Raw genomic sequence first — 24283 nt, forward strand, 5'->3', positions numbered from 1 at the left:
TAACATTTGCAAACCTGTTAGGTTTGTCAGGCCAATTAATTAACGGTGAAGAATGTATGTGTTGTATTTAAGTTGCATACTCAAATTTCAGCTGATTTTTGTTGGTTTATGAGTTGTGTTTAAAAAATTCAGTCTGCTGCCAGGCATACTGATAGGCAGGAAAAAGTTATCTTATCGAAATGTAAATGTAATTTTGAGGGAATGGTCTATCAGTCTATCTGTTTGCCAGACTTCTTAATCCCGTCATCCTGTCCCCCACCAGTTCACTGCCCTGTTCCCAGCTCATACTCCCCTCTTTCATATACCTCCCTATCCCAGCCCTCCATCTCATACTTGGCTTCCCTCTCCCTCTGCCCCCCTCCACCTCAGTGACCTCGCTCACATACACTCTCCTCGTTAGTCTCTCACTAACCATCCTCTCCACATGGCCAAACCACCTCAGTGTGTTCCTCCAAATGCTTCCTATCACATCCTCATCCACTCCACAACGATCCTTCACTTCCTCATTTGTCAATCTGTCTCTCCATGTGACTCCACATGCTCCTCTTAAATAACTCAATTCCACAGCTCTCACTCTTGACTTCTGCCCCTCCAACAAGGTCCAAGCTTCACTTCCATACGTTAGAGGTGGTATCACAATACTGTCATGTAGTAGCTTTTTCACTTCCATGCTCACTTCCCTGTTTCTTACCACTGCTTGCAAGGAACCAGCAACCTTTCTTCAATGTTCAACGTTATACCCTTTCAAGCACTTCACCCTCTAAATTTCCATCCTTACTCATCACCCTAGCCAAGTACTTGAATGCACTCATATTTTCAATTTCCTTCTCATTCAACCTCACAGGACATTCTCTGATTTCACCACTCCCGAAGACCATAACTTTACTCTTCCCTACATTCACCGTTAGATTCCATTTCTTACATACTCTCCCAAACATATCCACTAAGCCTTGCAGCTCCCTTTTGTCTTCACTTAACAACAGTATCATCTGCAAACAACAGTACAGGGGGTTTCAAACACTGCCCTCTTTCATTAGGGCCGCTCCCACATCCACTGCCCTTCCTTGTATCTCTTTTATAACCCAATCCATATACATATTGAACAACCATGGAGACATGACATAACCCTGTTTCAGTACAACCTTCAAATTGGAAAATTCACTCAGTTCACTATCCACATGCACTGCAGCCTTAGGACCCTCATACATGCTTTTCACAACATTCAACAACTTCCTATCTACTCCATGTGTTCTTAATACTTTCCACAATCCTAGTCCATCCACCCTGTCATATGCTTTCTCCAAATCCATGAAGGCCGCATACAACTTCTTTTCCTTCTCTAAAAACTTTGCCACTAAAGATCTAAGCATGAATATCTCATCTACACAACCTCTTCCCTTCCTAAAACCTCCATGTTCTTCTCCAACTAATTCCTCTGTTATTTCTCTAACTCTATCAGTAAGTATCCAACCATATACTTTTGCTATTATACTAAGAAGACAAATGCCACTATGCCACATACTTCATTTTCCTCTTTTCCTTTGTACATGGGAATAATTATACGTGACTTCCAATCCTCTGGGACTCTACCTTCCTCCCTGGCCAATCTGCACATCTTCCACATCCATTCTGCTACTATCTCTCTCCCATGCTTTAGCATTTCACCACACACTCCATCAATTCCTGGGCCTTTCTCCATTTTAACTTTCTTCATCGCTTCCACAATTTCCACCCTACTGATTTCTTCCTCTCCTCTCACATCCCTCCTTCTCCCAGCCATTCCCCAGCCACTTACACTTGCATTCTCTATGTTCTGCAATTTGTTAAAGTGTTCTCTCCATGTACTCACTTTTTCTCCCTTCTCCACTAGTAATCTACCATTTTTATCTTTCACTCCTCAGCTAACTTCTTTGACACCTCTAACTCTATTTACCTCTTTCCAGAACATTTTCTTATATTCCCTCCACTTTACACTCAAATTCCTTCCAAATTCCTCATCCACTCTCTTCTTACTCTCTCTTACTAATCTTTTCACCTCTCTCTTCTTCTCTGCATACAATTCTATCTTGTGTCTCTCATCTTCATCCACGCCCCTGTTTCTCATCCACTCATTATTTGCCTTCTTGCTTTATGCCACAGCCTCTGTCACCTCTTCATTCCACCATGCTGTTCCCTGCACCCCCTTTCATTTTCTCTTCACCTCACACACCACCTCACATGCTGCACAGATTTGTTCTGTGAATATCTTCCACACACATTCCACATCCCCCATCTGTTCCAATTCATATTTCCCCAATCGCTCCTCCACTTCCCTCTTATATTCTATCCTTTGTTCATCCTCTTGTAACCTTTCAGCCCTCCTTTTATGAGCTGCTTCCTCCTGTCTTTCCCTTCTTCTATTTCTCCATTTCGTTTGGATACCACCACCACCAAGTGGTGGTCAGAGAGTCCACTCCCCCAACCTCTACATACTCTTGCATCCATTATACACCTTCTCATCCTGTCATCCACACATACATAATCAATCATTGCCTTCTGTTCATTCAGTAAGTTCACCAACCACCCTTCTCATCACTCACCATGTATACCTATGGATCAATTTGTGCCTGAAGAGGGTATTGGCTATCACCAACTCCCTCGCTGCACTAATGTCCACTAAAGCACTGCCATTCTCATCCATCTCTGCAGACACACCCACTTGTTGTTACATAGGGAACACGTGTTGGTTGGTTATAAGGTTACCACCCAGCACTGTAAATGCTTTCCTGGTTTACAGGAAAACATATGGCTTGCCACTCAATGTAGAGTTACCCTAAAAAACAGAGCAACACTACACTAAGTGGGTGGATGATGGGTGCCCCCACCTACCACAGGTAATAACCATTTTTTTTTTGTCAAAGAAGTATGTATTATCACAGCCTGTCACTAGTAACTGATGATTAAACTGAGAAGACATTATGTGTTAACCCATGGTGTCTGGGTGTCATGTATATATGACAACCCAGAGGCATCCGGGTGGCACGTATACATGATCTAGTGTTTTGCGGCATTGTCTGAATATTCCACGGGTTGTTTCAACCACACATAGCCACTGACAACCCTTCTACATGCATCCGAGTCATGCTTCAGTTACCTACATACCTCTGTAATGGATAGACCTATGCAAAAAGTCTTCCCTGTGTCCACATTTTTGGCTGAGCACCCGCAGCTGCCAACTTCAACACCAGTGAAGTCCAAAGGCCAGAAAAGAGGCCTTAGTGATAGTGCAGTAGGGTGAGAACTCGAGGTGACGTTATATCCAATTGTGAGTGAAGAAAGTGATCCTTCCTCTGAGGAACATGAGTGCCGTGATGAGTGTTGATATTTATGTGTTGCATGAGGATATAAAGGAGCATTGTGGTGTGGATGTGGTTGTGACAGGAAGCATTAGGAGGAACACACTGAGATGGTTTGGCCATGTGGAGAGGATGGAGGGTGAGAGACTGACGAGGAGGGTGTATGTAAGTGAGGTGGAGGGGGAGGGAGAGGGAAGGGGAGGCCAAGGATGAGATGGAGCGATGGAGTGGAGAGGTATAGGAGAGAGGGTGTGTTAGAGTTGGGAGCAGGACAGTGAAATGGCAGGGGACAGGATGACGTGGAGGCGATTTGTTTTTGGCCACCCCATATGGGATTAAGGCATCTGGCAATAGATAGGTAGATAGATGGGGATTGTGGATCACATGAGTCCTCCACTGTGTATCCAATGTTTCCCCCCTATACGTTCATCTGCTATTTCCGATGATGGGTATGGTTTACGGGGTACTGACGATCCTGGAGAGGAGGATAATGGCACGGATGAGATGGAAGAGGAGGTAGGGAGTGGAGAAAGTGAGGAGGTGGAGGAGGGAGGGAGGAGGAAGCACAGTAGAGCAAGCCTTGCACCAGTGGAGTGTATATTTATGTGAATAATGGAAGCAGAAACCATGTTTCATGATGAAATCAGTGCCTTATTTTGTACTGTAAGTTTTTTTGTGCAGTGTTGTACCCAGAAAGTTGAAAAGGGAGGGGGGCGTTCTTTTTTAATCTTTTTTACCGTGCAGCCCATGGCTTTGGCAAGCGCAGCGAGCCTGTAGGCTACAGGTGGGGGGTCCATGGGTGCACTGTAAGGCCCCCCCCCGGGAAAATGATGCATTTTGGCCAATTTGATGATCATTTTGAGGCCATATGGAATGGCTATATGATATAAATATAGCATATTCTGAAGTCATTTTTAAGTACTCTGTGTCACTGAGTTATGATTCAGTCTTTCCAATAACCTTATTCTAGTACAATTCACATGCTCACATTTCGATCAAATAACTTTACAACTGTAATAAACTAATAGCAATAACATTAAAAAATTATGATAATTTAATTACTGTATTAGTCTCAATTACAAACAGTTTAAGACAAGACATATCCAACATAATTTTCTTGCTGATATTTCAGTTGGAACAGATGAAGCTGATGAGCACTTCTCAAAGAAACCTGTCGATAAAATCAGAAAACTGTCATTTTTGAGATACCACTGAGTATATTAAAATAAGCAGTTATTTAGGGATGCATTTTTTAAGCTGGATTGTAAAACTGTTTTTGTTGTCAACACATGTAGGTATGGGGAATTTGAGTAACCTGAGAAAGTATTATTTTAATGTTATTATATATGTATATATATATATATATATATATATATATATATATATATAGGTATTACTGTATATATGTATATATATACAGTATATGTATATATATTTATAAAATATATATATATATATACTATGTGAGGAAGAAGGAACCAAAGGCCGTGAGCCCACAAAACTGTTCCTTCCAAGAGAAAAACAATATCAAGAAAGAACCAAATTCAAGATCCGATCATTTCGAGATGCCTGGACACACTGCGTTTTAAAGACTGGAGATCATAGGAAGCTGGAAATACAGACAGAGGGAGACAGTTCCAGAGTTGACCTGTTGCATAAATGAAGGACTGGGAGTAACGGTTAACTCTTGCATTGGAGAGTTGGACAGAAAAGAGATGCGAGTTTGCTGCTAGACTGGTGCTTCGCGCCCGTCGTAGAGGTGGAGGAATGCATGCAGACAGTTCAGAGGAGCAGTGACCACTGAAGTAGCGATAGAAGAGATAAAGATGCAACAGTGCAGCGAAGAGAAAGAGGTTGAAGGGAGTCAGTAAGAGGAGGAGAGTTAATGAGACGAAAAGCCTTTGACTCCACCTTATTGAGAAGAGCTGTACGTGGGGAGCCTCCACACACATGAGAGTTGTACACACAGGTGTGGATAAAACCCCTGTATAGAGTCAACAATTGTGCAGGGGTAAAGAAGGAACGGAGTTGGCTTAGCACACCAAATCTCTTGGAAGCAGATTTTACTAGAGATTTAATATGATCTTTCCAAAATCAGTCCCGAGTAAATGAAACTCCAAGCATGTTCAAGGATGATGCAGGATTCAGCTGGATATTATTAAACATTAGTGGCTATACCTGTGGAAGATTTTGTCAGGTTGATAGGTAAGAACTGAGTCTTTGATGCATTAAAAATAACCAGATTATTTTTTACCCCAGTCAGATATACGAGCCAAGTCAGACATTAGGTGTGCCATAGTCTCATCCCTTGTTTGCTGAAGTAACTGCTGAGATAGACGTTGCGGGAACTGAATGGAAAGGTGAAGGGTGGAATCATCAGCGTATGAGTGGATAAGGTTAGATGTACAGCTTAGAAGGTCATTGATGTATATATATATATATATATATATATATATATATATATATATATATATATATATATTGGAAAAGGGGGGCATGGCCGCATGGCCTCCCCCCCCCCCTCGGTACGCCACTGTTTGTGTGTGTATACTGTATATTTTATGATGAAAAAGTACAATCACAGGAGAAAAATTTGTATAGTGCAAAATATAGTAGGTGGAGAAAGGGAGGAGGTGGAGCAGGGAGGGAGGAGGAGGCACGATAGGGCAAGCCTCACACCAGTGCTGTGTATATTTATGTGAGGAATGGAACCTGAAAGTTTGTTTTCTTGATGAAATCAGTGCCTTATATGATAAAGTACAAATCACAGGAAAAAAAATTGTTATAGTGGAAAATATAGTGGATTAAGGATAGTACGTGGATAACTATTTCGTTTACATTTTAGTATTTAGGTTATATTTAGTATAATTATTAGTATTAGTATTAGTAGTAGTAGTCGTGCTAATAGTAGTACGGTAGCACTAGTATTTGTAGCAGATGTAGTAATACCCAGACTTCTAGTGACACAGCGGTGCTAGAATCGAGCGACAGTGCAAGCAAAACATACATCTGAGTGTGTGTGTGTGTGTGTGTGTTACTGGTGGAGGCATGGCGGAGCAGTGGTGAGGCAAGAAGGTGCATGGGGCTGTAGGTGGACTGAGCCAGCCTGCCTCAACATCAAGACAATAGTAACTGCACTTACAACCTTCCTTATGCCACACTTTTGAATAACCCACACGGAAATGGTGTTAGTGGTGAATAGCGGTCGTCTGGAAGTGTTATTATTGTGGAGGGCTAGTATAAGCCTTAGTTGTGCTACCGCACATCAGCTACGCATATGGACATGGGCGAAAAAACAAAAGTTACCCCATTTCCCCACTTTCTTTCTCTCTGACTTCACACACTTGACGGACAATTTGAGGCCATCAGCTTGAAGTCGGAGGATTCATGAGTATTATGACAGTTTTTCATATTTGGTTAAGTATTAGTTGAGATATGAAGATTTAAAAAAAAAGGTGATTTTTCAGAAATGCTTGGCTGGGAGAAGGGTCAGCGGAAATGAACGCCGGGCGTGATGGGGTAACATGGAGTTAGTCGAATTTTAGATACTTTATTTTCATGAACTTTTAGAGCTTATGCATTGCTGTCCTCAGGAGCACAAGCCGGAATGTGGTATAATTATGGAATATGTTTCACAAGCTTTCAATAACATTTCATACGTAGTTATGTTAATATCACTGAAGTCTCGAATTCCATCTATTCCCAATAATCTGAAGAATGAAATTTTTACCATTGAAGCTGTACCTGGTTACTTCCCAGAACTATACTTTCCTTTCAGCTTTCCTTCGTGGATAATCGTTCGTTCTATGGCTTTGAGCTTTGTAGTCTTTAGTAAAATACACCATTATCTCAACACAGAGCGGTCAGATGGCGATATGTCAGAACCACTGCCACTGAAGAGTTGCAGGTAAATTTCTGAGACTTCATCTTTATAGTGCAGGTGCACTGCCTATGGGCTTTTTTTTTTTTTTTTTTTTAAATAAAATAAACCAATTTGTTTTGTACTCACTTGAAACCCGCACTTTCTGTATCAGCACATAAGGAAAGCATTTCAGTGAGTGGATAGAAAAATAAACGGAAATATCTGGATGGTTAACAGTGAAAATGAGAAAGGCTCATGACTGATATTTTTCCTGGCAACAGCTGCGTCGAAAATTTATCTGTATGTTTTGTATATTTGTCTTTCCAGATTACTTTAAAAATTCACTATTATTTGACAGTCTCATCATTCTCAGGAATAAATGGAATGTTTCATTTAGAAATAAACCTGCTTTTGCTTTCCTAACATGTTAACCAATTAAAGTTATTATTTTAAATGATTTTCGATCTCAAACCTTTTCAAAAAGTTTGAGCCCTCTTGGCTTCTCTTGTTAATATGTGGTACAAAGCCAGTATAAATCAGACCTTTGCTACTGTAACAACGTCTGTTCCTTTATGTTACCATTTTATTTATTCTAATCTTGTACATAATTAAGAAATAAAAATGTGTCCAGCCTACGACTATGTAGAATTTGATTTCAATTTAATAACATTGCTTATTTGCATAATACTTTCATATCTTCTGCTTTACTGCAGCAACTCTGAATATATATTTATATGTCCAATTTTTCCAAACCACTGAAAAAAAGACTTTCCTCTGGTTATTATAAGTGATGGTTCCTCGTGGGTCACTAACTGTAAAGAACATCCTAAAGTCCTTGTTGAGTTGTATTTACTTGTTATTGTTGTATAGATATTCCTTCCTTTGGGAGGACCTGGCCAAGTATGGGCCTAGCTGGGCTAAACTTCAAAAGACCAGAGCTCAAAGAGAAATAACGGGTATTTACTGGCCATGTAAACATATGTTCAGAATCACTGCAGTAAAACAGAAGACATGGAAGTATTATGCAAATAAACAATGAAACTGAAGTCAAATTCTACATAGTCGTAGGGTGGATATTTTTTTAAATTTCCTAATTATATACAAAAAAATAAAATGGTAACATAAAGGAACAAACGTTACACCTCTGATGACGGTAGATACTGTACCTGTGTGATTTTGCGAAGCTAAATATACTGCATCCATGCGTAGGCAGGTACGGAGAAATGATGAATTTTCCTGTATTATCCTGTTTGTTTTTGTCACTTCTGTTTTAGAAAACACATGAAAAAGGGAATTTGATGCATTGCTTTATTATAAAACAGATTTGTTTAAATTACCCAACTGGATATTGTGATCTTGTTCCCAACAGTGCGTCCACTGATGACCCGCCTGGAGCAGCCCCCTAGATCCATGAGGGTGGGGCAGGAGTACCAGATAGTGTGCATCTCAGCTGGATCCCGTCCGCATCCCAACATCACATGGACACTCGGCAGTCTCGCCACTCTAGCCCCTCTCCCAGCTCAGGTAAGTACCATGTTACCTGCCTTTGCTAGGCTGATGACCTGGCTGTTATTTGTGAATACCAAGCCAATCCTTCACTAGGCTTTGACATGGCTATTATGTGAGCTCCAGGCCAAGCATCGCTAGGTGCTGACCTGGATGTTATATTTACGTGACTACCGTATAGGCCACCCCATCACTAGCTGGTGATGTGAATATTTTATTATATGTACCAACTCACCCCATCATTAGGCAACTGATATGATATTGTATGACATGTGAGTACCAAGCAACCCCATCACCAAACTCCTGATGTGGTCACCACACAACCTCATCATTAGACTGCTGACATAATTCTTACATTACTTGTGAGTACCACGCTACCCCATCAGATGTTGCTCACATGGTTGTTACATTCTTGGTTAGTACCAATCAACCCCACCACTAGGCTGTTGCTATGAGGGCCAAGGCACAATGAGGAAGTGAAGGGGCGTTTTGGTGTTGATATGTGTGAGCTGGAAAACATTAGAAGTACTTTGAGATGGTTTGGCCTTGTGAGGAGAATGGGAGACTGAGTAGGAGAGTGTATTTGAGCTAGGTGGAAGAGAAGACTGAGAACGAGATGGAGAGATGGAGCAAAGAGGTATATGGGTGAGAAGGTGTAAGTTGGAGGAGGGGCAGACTGATGGTGGAGTACCGGAGGACGTGGAGGTGATTCTTTAGTTGCCACTGCATGCGGGATTATGTTGGAGGTTGGAAGTCTGTTGGTCAATGAGTAAGAGAACGTGGACTACATGGATGGGACACATAGAAAGAATGGATTTGCGAGAATGGTGAGCAGTGTACATGAGGGTGGAATGAGATTTAAGACGGCCGCAGATGTGGAAGACCAAGAAAAACATGACTTACCAAGATCAGAAAATGTATGAGAAAAAAAGAATTGGAGGATGAAGGTTCACAAGATTCATCAATAAATATAACTTGCTTGACAGTTTATGCATTGTGGCATCTCAAGTCATGGCTAGAGTGGTCATAATATAATTTAGAGTGACAATAAGAGAAGATATGGAAGACTGAGGACGACAGGGAAATGTAAACTGGAGCTGATGAAAGTGGACAAACACTAGTAGATAAAAGGCAGATTTGAGTTGCAACCGCGAGGCTTGATATCCTTGTTGCGGCTACCCACGACCAGCTGTGAATAAAGCATGCAAAGATGAATTATATATGTACGATAGCAATCTAATTAAAGACTAATGTGGTGATTATACGTTATATTGTATATTAATCAGGATAAGAAAAACAGACGTTCTTAGAGATATCGTATGGGAAAATCTGTTGATCACGGGGTAGAAGAGAATGTGCTTAGATAATTAGTATACAGTAGTTTTGTAAAGATAAGCAGAATGATACGATGATGAAGATAATTATGTATCAGTGCGTGTGAGTTTTAAGTCTGAGAGAAATGCCCAAGCCAAGTTGATGAAGTTGAAGGATGTAGAAGCCAAAGAACTAAGTTAAGGGTGAGAAGTGTCTATATAAAGCATGTGCAATAAGCGTCCAAACACTCTGCATACTATTTCATAACATTTTGGCCTAGACCTTTTACCTTTACCTTTGACCTGTTGTTCACAAAAACAGTAGGTATATTTCTTGGTTAACCCTCAAACGTTCCACCAATTTAGATAATATTAGATAAAAAATTTTGAGCCTTTTTGTTCACACACACACACAAACACACACACACACACACACACACACACACACATATATATATATATATATATATATATATATATATATATATATATATATATATATATATATATATCGCTTCTTTTCCCAGCTACACACCTGTAAATTTTTGTGATACCTTGAGCGGTTACGAAATAATCGTGCTAAGACACACACACACACACACACACACACACACACACACACACACACACACACACACACACACACACACATACACAAACTGAAAGCAATATCAGCTTCGCTATCGCGGCTCGTAATGATAATAATAATATCAATAATTGTAACAATAATAATGATGATGATGATGATAATAATAATAATAATAGTAATAGCAGCAGCAGCAGTAGTAGTAGTAGTGATGACTTCATAAAAAATTAGCGATATTTAAAATATAAAAATTAATATATTTAATATATATTTGTCACTGAAATTGTTGATATCATTAACGGGAAGGATGCTTCTGATGAGTGGAAACAAGAGCACTGATATCTGGTTTGAGATTGGTAAGATTTAGTTAAGTCACCACGCACTTCCAAGTTTGGTATGTTCTGCTTTCTTAGAAGTGCATTTGCACGGCAAAAATTAGCTTCAACCATATAAGAACTTGGGAATGCAAGTAAAAATGGCTCAACCACTGTTCAAAGCCGGGGGAATTTTGCAACAGTATATACATTGCTCCAGTAGTCACTGAGGCTTTTACATCTGAGCACTACTTTTGCTACGAGGGTCATAGTCATTTCTATATGTTCTTCCTATAAGTGAGAGGCAATGTCTGCATTTTCTGTTCTCAAATCAAATGGTGTAAGAATTCAGTCAGTCATGTGCATTTTCTCCAGGTCTCCAAACCGTACTTTAAAGTCTTCCCTTGATTTTTCAAGATGCATAGCATATATCTCCAGGTCACTGTCTGAAGTGTTATAATTTTCTTCCAATTGCCGTAAGTTTGAAAAATTCTGAAAATTTCTACTTGCCAAGGAAGCTTTAAATGGGCCCGTTTTATCTTAGAAGCCTAATGGAGTTGTCCTGGCCTGAATAATCGTAACATCTTTACCCTGCAGACGTTTCTGTAGTTCATGGAATTTTGAATATAGGTCTGCCAAACAGAAGAGAGAATTCGTACACTCTTTTAACTCTTCAGACAGTGATGGGTTTACATCTGTTAGAAACTGCACAGTTGAGTTGTAATCTACAAGTCTTTGCAAGCCATCTCCCCAAGACAGCCACCTTACCTCAGTGTGCAAAGTAATTGGTTCAGTTTTTCATCATTCTTTTCACATAGCATTGCAAACAATAACGAGCTGAATGGATGACCTTTAATTTTATTGATTGTTCTGATACGCACTTTCAAGGCATCATGCACTTCACCACCGATTTTTTTTTTTTTTTTTTTTTTTTTTTTTTTTTTTTTTTTGTTACATGATGGTGTCTGTGTAATACACAATGAATAGTACGAACATCAGGCACCTTTTCCTTTAGTAAAATAGCAAATCCTCTGTGGCGGCCGACCACTGCTGGTGCACCATCGGTAGCCACTGCAGCACTATTGTTGATGGGTATACTGTGATTCTCCAAGTATTCATACAAACACCACAAAATTGTCTTGCTCTCTGCAGCAGCTTTAAGATACTTAGCAAACAATAATTCGTCAATAGTGCACTTTTGACTTGGACTGAAATACCTTATATGCTATAAGAATATTTGAACTGCTAAAAGTTGGCTTATCGAGTTGGAGAGAAAACTTAGAATGCTGAAGCTCAGATGTCAAAGTATTTTCCACATCATCGCCCATCTCATCAATTCGTCGTCGCACTGCACTGGCACTTAATGGCAGACATTTTAGGACAGGCTGAGAGTCTTTCTTCATAGTAGTTTCAATCACTTCTTTAATTGCTGTAATTATGATCTCACTAGGTGTATGCGATTTTCCTTTCTTTGTTATGATAAGGGAGATACTGTACTATATGATGCCTTCAGACCTTCATTATCAACATTGACAGATGCTTTGAAAAATGTAAATTTGGTCGATTTTATATTTTTCTTTCAGTGCCTTAAATTAATCAAGATTTTTTTTTTTTTTTTTATCTGGGTGAACTCTTCGAAGGTGGTCTTCCATCTTCGCAGGTGTCATGGCATCATTACTGGAAAAGTCTTTTCGCATAATAGGCACATAAGCATTGTTTCATTGATAAACGAAGTGGTGAATCGAAATTTCAAATATTCTTGTGAATATTGTCGACACTTACTCTTGGTATCAGCAGCTGTAATATGTTTGTTAGTAAAGGCACAGTAGTTACTTCACTGACATCACTCTTGTCGCTGAGGGTGTTGAAAATGCACTGGCTGTCGAGTCTGAGTTCGTATGCGGTGGGGTGATTACGCTCAGTACTGGAAGTGAACATGAATACATCATCATCATTAACATCATCTACTCCTGTGTTGCCCCACGAGAGCGTAAGAATCCGGGGCTAAGCAAGTTGGTCCTGGCATTTAAGACGAGAGTGACCAGCCTCACTAATGCGTGAGTGGTATTACGTGAGCATTAAACCCCTATTATCCCTTGGATATGAAGCGACACAGGCTCAATCAGGTTGGAGCACCTAAATTGCCCATTAAACCAGCAGGCGCCATAGTATGGTTATATGGTTACCACCCAGCGTAGTAAATGGTTTCCTTGTGTACAGGAAACCATTTGGCTTGTCATTCAGTGTAGAGTCGCCGGTAGACAGAAGGAAGAGGAAAGAAAGAAGGACGAAAGAGGAAGGAAGGAAAGAAGGACGAAAGAGGAAGGAAGGAAAGAAGGACGAAAGAGGAAGGAAGGAAAGAAGGACGAAAGAGGAAGGAAGAAAAGAAGGAAGAGAGAGAGGAATAGGCAGCCACCCGAGAGCAGCACTGCATCGAGTGAGTTGATGGTGAGCATGCCCACCTACCACACACATGAATACTACACGTACGCATATCCTTCCTGGGACAGGGGAGATGAGAGTGACAAGGGAGAGGGTGAGAGGTACGAGGGGCGGGGTGCAGATATACAGGAAGTAGACGGGACTAGAGTTATGAAGATCCCATGTGGACAGTAAGAAAAGTTAATATGTTTATCCAATATTAGTAAAAAAACAAAACAAAACAAAAAGAACCGCACATGACTAAAGAAAAAGTAATATATCCATATGAAAGAGGCATGATAACAGTCCGGTCACGTCACGTGATTCTGGCTAATGGTAGATGAACTGCATTTTGCTTCAAGAAGACAAATAAAAAGTACATGATAAAAACAAATTATGTATATCATGCAGCAGCAATTCGTGATTAATTGCATAATACTGTATGTACGTAATTTATACTTCTTACACGCATTTCAGCTTTCGACCCCAGTAGAGTGATTGATCCCCAACAGACCTGCCATCATTCACTGACCCCCTGTTGACGTCCAGCCAATTAGCGACGTCCTTTTGACTCTCCAGCCATTTATATACCCCGTGTATACTCTCACTGACCCCTGGGGAGGTCGATACTGACCACTTTGGGGACCCCTGTATTAGGCTCATAAAAGAGATATAGCAGATATTGTCTTCAGTGCATCAAACGTCCCTGAAGTGATCAATATTCTATCTCTGTTTGATTCCTTTGAACTCGATAATACAGAACATTTAGTTTCTCCTATATAGACACAGATCTGAGTGAAGATGATCTTCATTGTACTGTCTCAACACTTCACGAGCCAGTTACTCTCCCCCGACAAACGGAGATTCAAATGCAGCATATCACCTTAAATTTCTTTAAAATATTTTTCAGACATCTCACTAGCAAGTCATATTCCCTTCTACAGACGCAGCACGGAGTGGATATAATGGTCATTGTACTGTAACAACACCTCACTAACCAGTAACTTTCAATTCTACAGACACAGCACGGGGTGAACATGAGCAGCTCACGGGTGATAGTGACAGCCTCGCGACGCCATCACGGTCAACGGCTAAGTTGCATCTCCCTCAACCCGCTCTTCCCAGACTACCCTCTCACCGACTCCATCCTTCTCAACGTCACTTGTGAGTCTCCTTCTCACATCATAATACACAGTCACATAGTTTCACAGCCATAATCGCATATTCGTATTAATGACATCTGTCACCCATTATCCCATTCATTCATATGCAGATAACTCCACACTTCGCTCTTCCTTCACACTTAAACATCCATTCACAAAGTTTAATACAGTGGAGTCTCTTTTATCCGAAATTCTTTTAACCGTAATATCCCATTAACCGTAAGTTTTACTAAAACGTTCTCATTTCGATTAACCGCAAAAATCTGAAATCTATCCAAAAATTCAAGCACGTCGGGCTTGTTTCGCGCCACTGGCGTTAGTTGACGGTTCCTCCGCTAGTCACTAACATATCCCCTGCTAGCGAGTTGCCCACTCCATCACCTGCATCCACCACCTCGGAAGATTTGGATGATGTAGGAGATGATGTGAATGATGTGGAAATGATTGAATAAGGAAACAGATTAATAAGAAAAAAAAAAATTAGGTTTAAGACTTTATTTTTTCGAATTGCTTACAGTGAATTACGCAATTGTTTTGGCGAAGGTTTATTTAAGTCTGAGTGAAAAATTAAGTTGACAGTTTCTATTACAGTTACAAAAGTGCAGTTACATACGTAGTTACTACAGTGTATTAAATGTTTTGGTGATGACTGAGTGGCTTTTGTGGTGCTGGTGCTGGTGGTGGGCTAGATGTCGCCAGAAATGGGTGATGGGTGAGTACAATACTGTTCCCTTGTATCCTACATATTATTACAGTAACTTTTATCCGAAAAAATCGATTAAACGAAACTTTGAAAGTCCCATGAATTTCGGATAAAAGAGACTCCACTGTATCTCTAACTCGCAACTTAAGATCGCTGAGTGGGGACAAAGTAACACATATTCGTTGCTAGAAAAAACAAATATATTCAGTTTAGTAACTGACAGATATTGCCTGGTACCTATAGTACCATCAATGCTACTAATATTTGTATATCTAAAAGTACTGAAATTCTCTGTGTTTCGCTTAATAATACCCTCAGCTGGACCTTTCATGTTAGATCACTTGCTAAAACCACTTCCTAGAAACTTGAATTATTGTATAGAATCTGCAACTACATCAATAACAAGCAGTTGGCAATAATTTACAAGTCATGTGTGCACTCAGCTGGAATATTGCTCACCCTTGTGGAGTGGATGTGGAGAGGTTGCATATAAACAACTAGAGGAAATTCAGAACAAAGATGTAAGAATCATTAATAACCCTTATTACAAATAAACTACCTCCCCTACAAGTAAAAAGAAATGTTGCCTCCCTTGCGTTAATTTACAGATACTTTTATGGCAAATGCTCAGACGAAGTTGCATCCATCGTGCCAGCTCCCCATGCCTTTCCCCGTGCTACACGGATATCTGATAGCGCTCATGGCTGGACTGTCACACCGCCGTATTCACACACCACAAAGCCAGCCGGGAGACAGGACGTGTATGCTGGGCAATCCCCAGGTCCTGTCCTCCCCCCTTACTGTTTTTTAAGCAGCCCATACTCCACTGACCGGGCTAATGTATGGCTCGGCCTGCACTATACTGTAGGTGCAGGGAATCTTTCAACGATCGAACGAACGAACCGCCGTATTGCAGAACATCTGCCTATGATAATTCTTTTATTCCCCGAACTACATCTCTTTGGAACTCGCTTCCTCAAAATAGTTTCCCCCTAAACTTCAACCAACAGCTGTTCAAGTCCAACTGTTGAGATTCTTTATGAACAGAGGACACGTGTAGTCTGGTGTATGGCTTTTTATTTTTTAAATTTCGTTTATTTCTTCTCTGTTCATCTTCTGTTATATATATATATATATATATATATATATGAGACAAATATTAGTGGAGAGAGTTCATCGGGGCCCTATGCATCCCGTGGGCTGCCACAGGAAATGATATATATATATATATATATATATATATATATATATATATATATATATATATTTAGATAGATAGATAGATAGATAGATAAATAGATGATAGATAGATAGATAGATTGTCAGGTGTACTTGGCATCTCTCAGGTATTTCTTCCTCACCGCATTTTTTTTTCTTATGTATGTGTGTACAGCATGTTAAAATCCTCTTATGTTATTTTGCGCAGTTCATGTCCATGTTAAAACTTTCGATCATCCAGAAGGTTGGTGCTCTTTTGGGTACTGTATTCTGACTACAGCGAAGCGATGTTATTTAGCAAAATGAATCCACTTCCCCAGTTAATTATATAGATAGGAATAACATACCGTAGAATTTTAAGATTTAAACTGTAGCATGAGGTGAAACTATCAGATGTGCCAGACAGACTCCTTGAACATAAATACATTGTCACTTCCATTTGCGTCTCTAACCATTCCGTTTCACAAACTTATCAGTATAAATTTAACCAGGTGAGCTTGTCGCCTCGCTTCTTTAGCTTCCTGTTTGATGTTGCCGTCATAGCTTAAGGTTACCTGTATTGGGGAGTATATAAATCATAGGAGTAATAGGAAGTGCAGATAACTGGAGGGATGTTGACCCATGAGGGGGTTATCTGTTGGAAAACATACTATTTCTCCTAAAACCTAACCATCATGTAATCGAAAAGGATAGAAAAGAAGAAGGCTTTCCCCCACCCACAACAGCATTCAGTTAACCCGCCCCATCCCGGCCACTTTTCGACCACTGGTACCCCCCAATCCCGGGCATTTTTCGACCCTTTTTTTTTTGCTTAAACTTTCGCTTTTGGTCAGAAACAATGGCCGGTGGCAAAGAAAGTGGTCCCCGGGGTCCCTAATTAGCTTAACCAGGTATGCGTTCGTCCCACCTGGCCCCGTGTTCTCCCTAGGCGGTGTGAGCCTCAAACGTTTTCTATGGTATTATAAGTTTGGGAAACCAATGAAAGTAAGTAGAAATGAATTTATTACAAACATAAAAACATGTGATAAAAGAGTATATTGGATTTTATACAAAAATAGAGCAGAAATAAGCATTGTACCATCGTGCGAAACGAGCAAAATCGGCCAACTTGGTCACGATGAATCGCTAACATTCTAAAATCATGATACATATAATTTTTTTACTTACATAATACTTCTACAATAACATTATACCATTTTACATTTTATTGAACTGTTTTTACGTATTCACAGGCCTTTTGATAACATTTAGCGTAATGTTAGCGCTTATTTACGTAGTGAGTGAACTCGCTGTGACTGTTGTTTCAACTCGTATTGTGCTTTTTCTACTTACATAATACTTTTCTAATATTATTATACACTTTTCAACTTTATAGAACTGTTTTGAGATTATTTCAGGCCTTACGTAAATATATAGCGTAATAATAGCGCATAATAACACACACGGTGAAGTCGCTATGACAACTAATTTAACTTACAACCTATTTTTGTACTTATATAATAATTCTACACTAACATTGCACATGTAAACACTTGATATAATTGATATCACATCATTTCTGAACGTACGATGGAACTTAGCGTCATATTTGCGCGTACTTACACAGGGAGTGTTATCGCGATATCATTTGTTTCATCTTACACTAGTAATCAACTTATAAAATACCTTACTACTAACATTACAACATCTTCCACTGTATATAATTCCTATCACATACTTACTGACCAGAATGTGGGTGTACTCGTGACATCAATTATGACAACTTACAGTAATGTTCAACTTATACGTTTTATTCATGCTAACATTACACCCGTTTCCACTTTATTTCCTTGCTATCACATATTTACTGACCAGATTTACACAGTGGGTGTAGTTTTGATAACAATTCTTTCCACTTACACTAATTCTCATCTTATACATTAATTTTCTGAAAAAATAACACCCGTTTCAACTTTATATTTGACTTAGCACCTACTGACTGGCCTTACCATTATCATGAGCGTCATTTCGCCTTCCCACACAGTTTCAGTAGTGTAGGAAATTATGATATTCCTTGAAACAAGGCTGAAGGCACAACACAACATTGCACTCGACACACTCGTATCTTGTGTCTTTTCTCTGTGTGGATGGTCTGACTGTCGAGTGCCTATATACATGGCAGCGACGCTGGGGTTTACGACGGTTTGGTTCGGAAGGGATTGCGCTGGGGTAGTGGCGGCCTGCAAGACGTAGGGGAGTCTGAGCAGCACGGGGGGCGCGGGGGCGGTGTGGGGGTCTGTCCTGGGCATGCTGGGCGATTATTTCACGTGCCAGCTCCCTCACAAACCCCTCAAAGGTCTCGGATACTCCGGTGGTCATTGCGTGCAGGTAGTGGGCGTTCAGGACCGTGATGTCGAGCAAGTGGAAAAAGAGTTTCTTGTACCACTTCATCGTGGTCCTGGCACAGTCAACACTTGAAATCATCGAGTCTGACTGATCAACTTGCCTCATGTTCAGATTATAGGCAAGTACAGACTCTGGTTTCCATACGTTGCGCCTCCTCTCGCTACGGTGATCCACGGAGTCTGTGCGGTGTATCAGGGGGCTGTGAACAGTTGATAGGAGGCAAACTTCCCTGTTGTGGTTCCACAGGGTTGCAAGGATGTTATTGGCCTGGAAGAAAACCACCTCATTCTTGTCAAGTTTCCTCCCTATCTTGACCATATGGCGACGGTTTCTCTTGACTGTACCACAGACTCCGGTGTCGTGTTGGTGGAGGAACCTAGCGAGAAGAGGGCTAGTGTACCAGTTGTCCAGGTACAACACATGACCACGATGAAGGTACTCTTCTATCATTGTCTTCACCACGGCCCCAGAGAGTCCTATACTCCGATCTTCTATTATATCTGTCTGTGCGCCCGTGTACAAGACTATGTCTTGCACATAACCAGTCTTACAGTCACACATAACAAAGATCTTGAACCCGAAACGGTGTCTCTTGCTGGGTATGTACTGCCTAAAGGAAATATTGCCTCTCCACAACACAAGACTCTCGTCTATGACGAGGTCTCTGTAGGGATAAAATGAGGAGCGGAACATTTCCCGTAAATGATCAAATACCAGCCTAATTCTCCTCATTTTATCGGTGTTATTTGCATTGGCTGGATCATCTGCATCAAAAAAGTGGAGGCGGCCGAGAATAAACTGAAATCTGTTACGACCCATCACCTTTCCAAAGAAAGGTGTGAGGATGATTGGGTCCGTTGTCCAGTAGGCAGGAATTAGATTTTTCCTCACCACACCCATCAAGATTACCAGGGCAAAAAATAGGAACATCTCTGAAATAGTCACGGGATAGTCATACTGTTCTGCATGCTTGCTTGTGGTTCCTAAGCGTTCATTTTCAAGGCGCTGGGATTGTGAAAAAATATTTGTCTGTTCTACTATGCGCCCAACAAACGCCTCACCAAAGAAGAAGTTGAAAAAATCTAACCGTGACGACCCAGCATTTACACCTGGAGCCGTGCAACCTGATCGCCACTCCTCAGTGAAAGGGTGAATGATGGGAGTAAAATTACTCCCATCTTACCAGTTCCACGTGACACCACCGTCTCCAGCCACGTCACCATCGTCCCCTTCGTCAGGGTGGGGAGGTGAGGGTGGTGGGGGAGGTTGGGGAGGTGGAGAGCGGCGCCTCTCATCACTCGCACTTCTCTTCCCTCTCCCTTTTCCTTTACCCTTTCCCTTCCCTTTCTTTCCTTTCCCCACATCCTGGGGCTGTGGGGAGGAAGTTTGGTAATATTCAGGGGCGAAAGAAGTGCTGGGGAGTGACTCAACCTCCTCTCCCCTAGGCCTACGAGCACCACGTGCTCGTGCTGCCTCCCTCACACCACTGGCCCCTTCACCCCGCACTACCCCCACACCACTCTCACTTTCACCCCGCGCTGCCGCCACAACACTTTCCCTTTCTCCCAGCAATCCCACCACACCACTTGCCACTTCCCCAGACAAAGTACTTTCACCATACCTTAGGTGTCGTCTCGCCCCACCTTCTGATCCACGTGGTGATATTTTCTCCTTTCCCAACCACGCGGCGATATCACGTCCTAGGCCTCCATCATCCTCATCATCCTCATCCTCGTCCTGATCAGAATCGTGATGGAGAGATAGCTGTGCACGTGGTTGGGGAGCAGGCTGGCCTTCCCTTGCCTTACGGTATGTCACATACCGCGTTTTTCGGGGCGAAGGGACCTCCTCATCACTGCTGCTTATTTCTTCCTCTGGCTGGACGTAATCGCGATCCACCACATCATCATCGAGTGGAGAATCACTGTCTCCAGTGAAGACTTCCAGGACGGATGCGATTTCCTCGTCTGAGAGACCTTTCCGCGCCATGTCTGACCTGGGTCATTGCTGGCAGGTGAGTGACCGAGACAAGGGCGAGCGTGGGTCACACGGGGTCTAGGACACTGCCCGCCTGGCGGCAGGTAGGGGAGGCTTGGGTACCCGGGCGAAACGAAAATCTCCCGCGAATTTTGAAAATTGTGGAAATTATGAACCTTGGAATTGCAGGACGTTGAAGTACGTCCCCGGGATTGGCTGTGACAAAACGTGAGGATATGGAAGTACGTCCCCGGGACGGCGCGGGTTAAAGCAGCTAAAAAAAAAAAAAAAAAAAAAAAAGAGGGAAGAACACCATGCTTTTCAGAAAACAAACAAACAGAAGAAATCTAATAGGAGAGGCAGAATAGGAACGGCTATGCGTTATGTTATCTCTTCTGCAGATCTGTAAAAGAAAAGCACACACAATCACTGAAAGTTCTTGTTAATATGACATCGTTTCATAGTCGTCAGCATACACTTCAGCATGGAAAGAAACAGCACTCAGTTATAGCCTGCAGACTCAGAATATTTGTCAAGTCGAATTTTAAATATATCAATAGTTTTTGACTAGCTGTTGTTGCTGGTAGCCTTTGCCATTGTTGCACTATGAATACTACTAGAATATTAATGTAACTTATCCCCAAAGTTCATGATTTTAAGTTCATTCCAATATTTCTAGCCATAAAATCATCCTGTACTAGGAACAGATTATCGTATCTAATGTCATCAAATCTGTGAAGAATATTAAATATCTATTAGATCTTCCCTGAGTCATTGCGTTTTTAGAGAAAACATATTCATTTTCTTTAATCGCTCTTCATATTGTACATTTCTCAGTGATGGGACCATTTTTTGGCTCTGCGTTGCATTCCCTCGAGTCTTTCTTCATCCATAATAAGATTCGGGGACCATTGCTGCACATAGTATTCTAGTTGTAGTCTAACTAATGACATATAAAGCTTAGATATTACAAGGGGCATTTTATGATCAAAGTTCCTTGTTATGTAGCCAAGCACTGTATTTGCCTTGTTACTGGCTGCTATACACTGATTAGAGTTTTTGAGGTCGTTAATGTTAATAACTCCTGATTCCTTCTCATCTTTTACTTCCATCAGTGGGATATTGAACATGCGATATTCACTTGTAATGTTTTTGTCGCAAATTGCATTGCCTTACATTTATCTAAATTAAATATCATCTGCCACTTTTCACTCTAGTTTATTAACTTATCCCTGGAGTCGTTTCATATTGATTCACATTCTGCTTTCGTAATTACTTCGTGTCATCTGCAAATTTCGCTACCTTAAAATCGAGTCCGTTTGCTAGAGCATTGATATAAACAGTGAAATGAACTGCTCCTAGAACTGACCCTCGAGGAACGTAACATATTACTTCTAACCAGTCTGATGATTCGCCATTTATCATTACATGCTACTTGCGATTGGTTAACTAATCACCAGTCCATGCACATAATTAGTAAGAAGGGCCATGGGCCTTTAGTTTTTCAGGTAGTCTTTGATGGGGAAGCTTACCAAACATTTTTTGGAAATCTAGGTAGACGACATCCAAAGGTATTTTTGCGTCCCAGTTATCGTATGTTTGTAAAAAAAAAAAAAATCAAGCATATTTGCAAGGCATTATCTATTACTATGAATCACTTGCTGATTACTTGTTATAAGAGGATACTTATTAAGGAACACGATAACTTTATCTTTATTTTTTTTTTTGGTCAGATTTTCCATTGTATTGACATTAGGTTTATTGGGCGGTAATTTCTGGCACGTTTTATATTGCCCTTTTTAATGATAGGTGATATATTAATCCACTGATTGGGTTCTCAACATTCAGTTATTGACGTACTGAATATTTAAGTTTTAAACTTTCACGAAGTATGCGAGGAGATCTCTGATCTGGGCCAGTTGATTTATTTGGGTCGATTTTTTGTAGGTAAATTAGCACTTCGTAATATGTCACTTCGTTGATTGATATCTTATTATCTTCTGGTCCTGAGAAAATCGAATGTTGGATGGCAATGTTTACGCTAGTTTCTTTTGTAAAAACACCATGAAAGGTGTCACTCAGTATCGTTGCTTTAGTAGATGACCATCCGAGTTCAATAGAGGGCCTATGCTATTTGTCTCTTATATTTTTCGCAAACATCACATAATGAAAAAAAATTATTTTGCTTCAAGAGATATTTTAGCCTCATAGTCTCGTTTAGTTTTCCGAAGATTATGCGTATGTTGCCGCTGTAATTTAAGATATTCAGTACTGTCATTATGATTTTCTGTATACTTAGGTTTTTTAATATTCTTTTCGCTTGCGACCGATGATTTTTTTCAGTATTCTTTGACATTTAGGCCTCTTTATTAACCCGCCCCGTCCCGTCGACGTATGGGTACGTTGCAACGATTTGCATTTGCCAGTCCCGGCGACGTACCAGTACGTCGTGCAATTGCAATGTGCATAATTTCGACAATTTTCAAATTTCGCGCTTGATTTGCAGTACGTACCCTCGCCTGACCTTCCCCTACCTGCCACCAGGCGGGGACACTCGGCGACCCCGCGTGACCCGCGCTAGCCCGCCACTCGTCCACTCACCTGGTAGCCACGGTCCTGCTCAGACATGGCTAAGAGAGGTCTCTCAGACAGCGAGATTCAAGTCGCCCTGGACACCTTTACTGGCGACAGTGATTCCCCACTGGATGACGAGGAGATGGACAAAGATTATGTGCAGCCAGAGGAGGAAGAAACCACCAGCAGTGATGAGGAAGTTCTGTCACCCAGGAAGCGGCAGTATGTGACTTACCGTGCTGCTAGAGAGGGGTAGGAGGCAAAGAAGGCACGTGGTATATCCTATCCCTATCCCCAGCGTGATTTGGAGGGAGAATTCGAGGTCAAGGACGAGGACGAGGACGAGGACGGAGCCGTGGGACGTGCTGCCATGTGGTATGGACGGGAGGTCATTACACATCGTGGCCCAGAGCGCACACCATGTCGTATGAGCAGGTATGGGCCTAGCATTCTGTTTGGGGAGCTAGGAAGTCAAGTGGAGGGAGTGGGGAGTGAAATGGAAAGTCCTGGGATTAGGGAAAGTGAGAGTGACGTGAGTGAGTCATTGCTCTCCCTACGTAGTGTGAGGCGGCAGAGTGGATCACGTGGGCCAGTGCGGGTGCGTTCCTTATCATGTGGGGTTGTGAGGGAGGGGGAAGGTGGGGAGGAACCACTCCAAAGCACGTCTTATGCTCCCCAATATCCCCTAACACGTGGTCGAGCTAGGTTGCGTGAGAGAGCACGTGGTGTGGTAATGGAGGGGGAAGGTTGAGGGGAACCACTCCCCAGCACGTCTTCTGCTCCCCAATATTCTACTATTTCATCCCCACAGCCCCCTAATGTTCCTCAAGGCCGTAAGGGTAAGGGAAAGGGAAAGGGTAAAGGCAGAGGGAAGAGGAGTGACAATCCCTTCACTGAGCAAGGTCGATCTGGCTGCATTGCACCAG

At 41.4% G+C, this 24283-nt stretch overlaps 1 protein-coding gene across 1 annotated transcript in view; it reads left to right on the forward strand.

The window, feature by feature from the left end:
• LOC145412368 (uncharacterized) overlaps window positions 1-24283 on the forward strand; it is a 417977-nt gene that overhangs the window by 305172 nt on the left and 88522 nt on the right. The window contains exons 12-13 of the mRNA XM_080282257.1: window positions 8567-8721; window positions 14357-14501. Coding sequence (XP_080138383.1) covers window positions 8567-8721; window positions 14357-14501 — 300 coding nt within the window. The remainder of the gene's footprint in view (window positions 1-8566; window positions 8722-14356; window positions 14502-24283) is intronic.

Source organism: Coenobita brevimanus, chromosome 93 (genome assembly GCF_032717465.1).
Source record: "Coenobita brevimanus isolate Jiangsu-jjx chromosome 93, ASM3271746v2, whole genome shotgun sequence".
Lineage (NCBI taxonomy): Eukaryota > Metazoa > Arthropoda > Malacostraca > Decapoda > Coenobitidae > Coenobita > Coenobita brevimanus.